This window comes from Aythya ferina, assembly GCF_964211825.1.
Source record: "Aythya ferina genome assembly, chromosome: 1".
Lineage (NCBI taxonomy): Eukaryota > Metazoa > Chordata > Aves > Anseriformes > Anatidae > Aythya > Aythya ferina.
Window position 1 is genome coordinate 137,928,320 of NC_140296.1, and position 7,524 is coordinate 137,935,843.

Genomic DNA, 7,524 nt, shown 5'->3' on the forward strand with positions numbered 1-7,524 from the left:
AGCCCTCAAGTCTCACCCTACCTCGGTACAGGCAGATTTTTCGCAGCAGAGATGCTTTTCAGTACCATTTAAGTGTTTGTGAGTATAGAAGAAAGATTTCCAGCTTCAATTCTCACTTACTGAGAGGGAAAGGCCTAAAAATAAGAAGTGACAAGGTTTCTTGTGCTCCTCTGTTCTAATGCTTCCTCCAGTCCCCAATACACTTACAGTTCAGAGATATTTCAGGTCCATTTCCTCAAGTTCAGACACGACCAACATACATTAGAAATCACCAACACAAAAGGATATAAGTTTGCTACAAACTGCTCCTGAGCCTTGTAGCTAAGAGAAATATCATATACAAACTCCCTCTTCACAGAGAAGGCTCCTTAAGACTAGATAGAATGTATCTGTTATTTAAGGCCTAAGTTGCAGAAATGACAGACTTAGTTATCTTTTCTTCTGAAGAACTTTCCAAGGACAGAAATATTAGGAAATACCTAGACGCAGGGAAAAGGGAAGAGAGGGAGAACCAGGAGCCAGGAAAGGCCCATACATTCGAGTAACTGATCTCCAGTTCAGATATCACAGTCTAAGTACTGTTGCTCTTTTATGAGGGGAAAAAAAGCTCTCGCGATTCATTTATTTAAAAAGGCAACACTTTAATATTGAACATCTTAAAAACACTGAAATACAAAGTTCAAGTGTTGTTTTGAAGAGGAGATTCTGCTTCTACACAAAAGCAAATTGAACATCCAAGAAATTATGAACAGTGTCCAAGAGTTTCGATAGATTTTTAGCAACTCTTATTGTAGCTCTTAAGTCCAGAGCCACATGACTCTGATATGCTTAACTGATAGAAAACAAACCCCAAACATTTCAGCATACTCCTTCACTTCGAAGGAATGCCCTTTAAGGCCTCTCAATTTACCTTAAATTGACTCTATTGACTTAATATAAAATCCTGTATAATAAGAACTAGTGTGTTATTTTTGAAGTCTGCCTTTACACACACAAAATGTGTCATATCAGATCCCACAGGGTTTTATCTTTGCACCAGAATCTGACATCACTCTACTTTACATCACCAACAAGATGACTTGTTAAGAGTAGTAGTGTTTCCTATTCTTAAAATCTAAATCGTATTTTATTCAGTACTAACACAGATCATTTTAACAAAGCATCTTAAAAAGTGAATAAAATTTTCAAATTCAACACAGGTTCAAGAGAAATACTGGTACAGGTGCGAGCCACGAAGCTTCTTTATACATACAGTGTATTATAGTCAACTTTGCTTCACTTTTGAAGCTCAAAAGCTCTGACACTACTACTAGACTGTGTCGGGTATGACCAAGGAGGTAGAAAGGACCAACCATTCTTAAAACTCTGCTCTTACTAACCTTAAAAGGCCTCATGTTAGAGTCTTGTAGGGACAATACTTTTTCCCCCACAGATTTCACAAGATGGTGCACCTGAGCTTCAGTGTTCCTCTCCATGCAGTAATTATTTCCCCAAGTCCTACTACTACTCCCAATGAACTAAGACAACAGCATGCAGTAACAAAAGAACAAATGTTTTATAACTCTTGTTGACTTATCCTCATGAAATCTTGGGAAGCAAGGTAACCCTGAATGGTATTTTGTTTTTAAAGAAAATAATAAATCTAGTTTTAGTAGTAATGCTGGCCTTAGAATCAGTTAAGGTCACCTAAATTTAAAGCCTTACTGAATGAAAGAAGTTTTTGTAAATTATGCTGGGAATAGTGCTGCAGTTGATTTTAACCCTTTACAGATTTATATAAGTGACACACTTATATAAATTAGACTTAATAGGAGTTGCTTAAAGAATCCCTGAATATTTTATCATCAGCTTCAGCTCATTAGGAGAGGTCCAGTGACTGAAGTACATATTAAAGATGTACCATTTAGGAATCAATGCTTAAATTTAAAGCAGTATCTTGTATGTGGATGTTCCATTTAACTGCACCTTGGTGATAAAGATCTCTTGGGTTGCCCTGACAAAACACGTTGCTGGCCAACACCTCCGCATACTGCAATGAATAAATGGATTTGTTCACCTTCCATTAGATGATGTATCCTTCAAAATCTTATAGTAAGGTCAGCATCTGCAAAGGTATGACAGTTTCAAACACGTTTTCATTCAACATTACAACACAGAGAAGACAGTATAAAATGGTATTTGCATTTGTTTACATTTGACACATTCATAGCACAAAGGTGATCAAGTTGTAGAAGCTGCAGGAAATTGAGAGGTTGGGTGCTGACTGGAAGGGAGAATTTCAGAAGCAGATGACTGGGATGAGCGATGGGTACTTTCAGGGAGGAGACTGCTTGGATTAAGAAGGGGAAAAGAAAGAGATGCCATTGCAGCAGCTTGCCGTCCTAGCAGCAGTCCTAAACTATAAACATTTGAATTAATGAGATCATTGCCTGGCAGAAGTATATTTAGTTGTTTCTGAATTTGCTGCAGGACCTGCAGCTGACTTTGCTGATTCAGAAGAAGCATGTCCATATTTTCCCTCATTTTCTTCACTGTACAAAGAAAAGAGAATGTCAATGTTTGCTACGTAAAAATAATTTGCATGGCAATCTAGACACCCTTTTATACTCACACTCTTCAAAAATAAGATCTGATTGATCCATATCAAGTTTCTCTGTACCACTCCTTTGCTGTTCTTTATGCTGCTGAGATGTGCGTTCAGAACAGTATGCACCTAAAAGGAAGACAGTCTGAATCAAAACCTACTTCACCATCAATTGCTAGATCAGTATTTTAAGTATGTTTTCATGCAATAAAAAGGCAGCTTAGTAACAACCCTTCCTCTCACCCATACATTAAAACTAAAACTTCACTCAAGTCACCTGATGACCCAGACTAAGCCAAACCAGAACTAAAACTAAACAGACATAGCCTCCTGAAATATTACAGACATGGGTTTTAACACATTCAAAATATGTTCACAACTGTATCTCTCACCTGCACTCCAGTAAGCTATAAAGCTTTCTTCTTGCTTCCCCCATGCACACTTTTCTCCTTTTTTGGGGGGACAGGGGAGTGAAAGCACACAGGGTAAAGAAGCAAAGTTGGAGGAATGTGGCTCTTAAGGCATCATACAGGCACTGATTAACAAAGCCTAAATCCCTTCCAATTCCCTAAGCTTAGTGTTTTGTTGATTCATCACTTCTGAAGACCTAGTGCTAGGACATCAGGCAATACTATGTATCAGGAGTAAGGTGGACTTGAGAGCTTTGCAGTCTAAGGTCCCGAGCAGCCCTCATGATAAAGTATAAAATTTCAATTCAACTTCAGCACTTGCAAGGTACTTCTTTAAATGCTGTATATAGGAAGGGGAGGGAAAAAAAAAAAAAAAAAAAGGAAAAAAAGGAAACTAAAAAACCACCATACCCATATCCAAAGCAAGGAGGGGCTAGCACTTTGTAAGGACCGGAGACCACAGTGTCCAATACATCCCGTGCAAGTTTGTACAGCTTCAAATAAAACTCAGTAGATCTTAATTCAGTTACCTGATGTGTTTTCACTGGGGGTCTCTGTCACATGAATCCCTTGACCTTTGATGAAGCCTGAATATGGACAGATGCGATTTCCACACTCAGCACACCCACAGGGCTTCTCATCCACATGGGTTCTCTGATGTTGAGACAGCACTGTACTTTCACTTTGGCTGCGTGTATCACAAGAAAAGGCTTTCTTTTTTGCATGGATTTTGCGGTGAGCAATAAGATTTGAACTACAGCCAAAGCTCTTCTCGCATTCCTCGCACTTGTATGGCTTCTCTCCTGTATGGATTCTCCTGTGCACTACCAGGCCAGCTTTTCTGTTAAATCTCTTTCCACATTCTAAACATTCAAATGTTTTTTCTCCTGTGTGGACTCTCATGTGGTTCAGGAGAGTAGTGGTCCCCTTGAAGCCTTTCCCACATTCAGTACACTTATAGGGCTTTTCATCTGTGTGTAGCATCTGCTGATTAGCAATGAGAGTCAGTTTCCTGGAGCCTCTTCTTGCTTTGTGAGCAGGTTTATTGCACGTTGCCCTCTGATGCTGTTGTAGTCTGGCTGCCGCCCAGTCTGGACTGTGGGTTTCGGGTAGCTGAAACGGTTCATTTTGCTCATGGCTTTCCAGGATATCACTTTCTCCTTCACTTTCAGTCAAAATGCAGTTCCCTGATGGAGCAAGACAGCAATCTGTTATTTCTCCTTCCCTAAGACAAGCAAGCATTTCCTTGTAAAACAAGCGAGTTTCTCAAGCCTAGCATCAACTTGCATCAAGTTCCCTTTTCACAAAGTGAAAGGGAAATTATGAAGATTGAATCAAGAAGACAAGGAATGGAGTGGCAGGAAGCAGTACATGGAAGAAGAGAAGGGTAAAATCCTGCCTTTTCTCTGCCTTCCTTTCTACATTTTCCTATTCTTCCTCCTCTCAGGAAATGGAGAAAGAAGACTACCAAAATGAAGGAAAGAAAAGGAACATGCTGAAACATCTCAGCCATCACGAAAAGCTAGTTTTAGATATTCATTCCTGAGGGCAACCCAGAAGACTTCAAGCCTGCTAAGTGAATATTAAAACTCTATTTTAAACCTATGCGTTTGGGCAAGGAGGGTTCATTATGAAGTCTCCTTCACTGGGCGAAATAAAAAAGGTTTAGGTTGTTTCTCACTTTGCTTAAAGTTTTCAAGCTTCTTCAACCAGCATGAGTATTTTTCCTAATAATTGCAAAAAAAAAAAAATATTACAATCACAAAAAAATTATTACAGGGATACTGTATATTATTGCATCAGAAGCCAAAGGAGTTACATCTTTAGTGGTAAAAAAAAAAAATAAATAAAAATAATTAACTCTATATCTAGATCTAATGACACCTACTTTTCATGTAGTGGCAAGCTAAATAAACATCACTGCAGGGAAACCTCACAGCAAACATTTAGCCATGGCCTTTTATTTCCTAAAGAAAGCAATTTATGTATTGCATAAGTGATAATGAATGAACACACAACCCACAGTTCGGCTATTTTACTCTGCTAAATTTTCTATTTACATCAGTTCAGCATTAATAGAATTATTAATTAGTAGCATCTAATGCATACTTATCCGAACTTCATTTTTATAATTATCTTAAGATGTTTACTATTAATACAAATGGAGGATTTAGAAAGGGCTTAGCAACTCTGATTTAGCATTGAAGTATTCAGTTACTTACACTATATATGCTTTAGTTTGATACCATGAGTTTTATTTTTCCTCCAACAAAAATCAGGGTATGCTCAAGGTATCACTCTGAAATGCAATTTCAGCCTATTAAAGAATTAAAGATCTTAGGTAACATGATCTTTAAGACCAAAACACTCTCTATTTACACAGCCACAAATGCCAACATCTAAATATTAGCAATAAAAGAAAGACAAAGAACGTACATGTCAGTGAAGGCATTACACCTGAGCTAGCTTTCTCTAAGAAGGATGAAGAAGCTTCTTACTTGCAGGAGCAGGTAAGGACATTTTCTCACTCGACAACCAAACAACCGGTAATTTGCAGAAGCTCATGCAGAGACCTCGGGTCGCTAACAGTGAAACGAGAACCTGAACAACACTCCATTACCATCCAGAGCCCATGCTGGGTAGGCATGCAATTCAGATGCTGCTAGGCAACTCCTTCAGACCTTCCTTAACTGAAGAAGCTTCTAGAAAGAGATGTTGGTTTCCTTCATTCCAAATTCACTATATTATTTTAAAACAGTCACCAGAAAACCACTGGGGAAAAAAAATTAAAATAAAATAAAACAAAACAGAAACATGTAATACCAACCCCTGAACCATTTGCACCAGCCTAGCACACAATACACATCCCAGCAAGCCAGAACAGAGAGGCCTGCTGGAAAGAGGCAGCACTGGGTCCCAGACACCATTTTGAAGATCCCTAAGGTTCCCTCCACATTTTAACTAGCAGAAGGTACATCTTACCTATACAACCTGCAAAAAAACTCTTTTCATGCTTCTGGACATTAGAGAATGTGGTTTCTTCTGCTGGTTCCATCTAGAAGAAGGGAGGAGAGGTGGAGTGTGAACCCTTCCTTCACACATACAGCAGGGCAAGGGGGAAGGGTGACACAGGTGTATTGCATTTTAACTACAAACAGGCCGTCTAATGGAGCAAATCTGCATATGCTATTGACTCTTACTTTATAAATAGAGAGGACGAGGGGCTAGGAAGACCTGAAGTATGCTGCCTTGCAGGTTGGAAGATTCAATCATGAGCCAGAAAAACAAAACAAAACACGGTATATAACCTTAACACAAAGAACATCAAAACTCTTCCAGGGGCAGCAAAGGCTCTCAGCACTGTGGCCTGCTCCTCAGCCAGCCTCAACACCTCCACCTTTAGTGCTGCACCTCTGCTGGTAGCTCTCCCCGTTCCCTCAAGAACCACCCACCCCTAGCCAAAGCCCGGCGTGCGGCCGGACCCCAAACCTGCTTGCGGCCATCCAGCCCCAGGCCCCTACCTTCACCCGCACGGAGCTTCGGGGCTGGCAGCTGGCCCCAGGGCTGCGATGTGTCAACCCCAAGCTCCCGCAGGGGCCCGAAGTGCCCGGGACACGCCGGGCCCGGCCCAGCCGCTGTCTGTAGGTTCCCGGCGCGGCTCCCCAGCCCCTACGGCCCGGCCCCTGCATGCTCTGCCCCCGGGGCGCCGCCGGGCTGGGGAGGCCGGGAGTGGGAGCGGGGCGGGGGGGAGCCCTGGCTGCTGGTGGCTCTGTCTTCAGCCAGGCGGCGGCCAACGGCCTGCCTTCCCGGCTAGCCTTCGGTAATCGCTGCTTCCTCAGGGTAAGGTGGGGCATTAGCTTCATGGCCCCACAGGTAGCCGTGGGTGCCCTCCAGTAGCTTAGTGCTTTGGCTAGCTTGTGCTCTGAGGGCATGTGGTTATTTGGGTTATCTGGCATGTTTCACCTGTCCCTTCTGATGCAGTTGCTCTGAGAGCAGGATTATTTTACTCACTGCAAGTACAGCAGAGAGCATAGGAAAGGTCTGAGCCTTGCCTGAGGTTCAACAGCATTGACCCAGGAGAAACACTTGCTTTTCGTTACAGACATACGCAGCTGGTGGGGAAGACCTGCCTCATGTATCCAGATGCAATGGACAATATGCAGCAGCTACTGGAACAGAGTGACCCTAAAACTCAAGCTAAGGAACAAGCCACTGAGGTAGTGGTCTGTCTTTCATGATGAGCAGCCCACAGAGCCACAGGAACTAACCACTGCTCAGTTCTCCTGGCAGCCTCCGTCTCCTTAAGGCATCCCCTTGCTCCTTCCTTCCACCTCTCCCTTGTCTTCATCAGGTGGGAGGAATGGATGAGCTGATGGACGTGCTGGAAGGTATCACCTGTTACTGCACTGTGTGCTCAACACCCTTTGCATAGGCTCTGCGAATTAGTCACATCTCCGCAACAGCACACACTTCCTCTGAGATATTTCTGTGTGGGTGATGTTTTCAGCCTTGTGTGTGCTGTGAATGTAA

The 7,524-nt window shown here is 42.1% G+C and overlaps 1 protein-coding gene across 3 annotated transcripts; it reads right to left on the reverse strand.

Moving 5' to 3' along the window:
• Positions 1–620: 620 nt before the first annotated feature.
• Positions 621–6,684, reverse strand: LOC311432344 (uncharacterized protein). 3 transcript variants are annotated; one of them, XM_084510684.1, is made up of 5 exons: positions 6,516–6,684; positions 5,977–6,049; positions 3,525–4,181; positions 2,612–2,713; positions 621–2,531 (listed from the first exon to the last, which is right to left on the reverse strand). In XM_084510684.1, the coding sequence occupies exons 1-5, from the start codon at positions 6,681–6,683 to the stop codon at positions 2,221–2,223; spliced, it is 1,311 nt and encodes a 436-aa protein (XP_084366810.1). In that variant the 5' UTR covers position 6,684; the 3' UTR covers positions 621–2,220. The 3 variants fall into 3 exon arrangements, with proteins under 3 accessions (XP_084366810.1, XP_084366811.1, XP_084366812.1); XM_084510685.1 differs by lacking the exons at positions 5,977–6,049; positions 6,516–6,684 and adding an exon at positions 5,493–5,742; XM_084510686.1 differs by lacking the exons at positions 5,977–6,049; positions 6,516–6,684 and adding an exon at positions 5,431–5,461.
• Between the last annotated feature and the right edge of the window lie 840 nt (positions 6,685–7,524).

Bases quoted from the DNA above. Each gene is read 5' to 3' on its own strand.
- LOC311432344 (XM_084510684.1), bottom strand. From the start codon at position 6,683: ATGCAGGGGCCGGGCCGTAGGGGCTGGGGAGCCGCGCCGGGAACCTAC. The intron at 4,182-5,976 runs GTAAGATGTACC...TTGCTCCATCAG, and splicing joins TTTTTTTGCAGGTTGTATAG to GGAACTGCATTTTGACTGAA. The intron at 2,532-2,611 runs GTGAGTATAAAA...TTCTTTGTACAG, and splicing joins AGATCTTATTTTTGAAGAGT to TGAAGAAAATGAGGGAAAAT.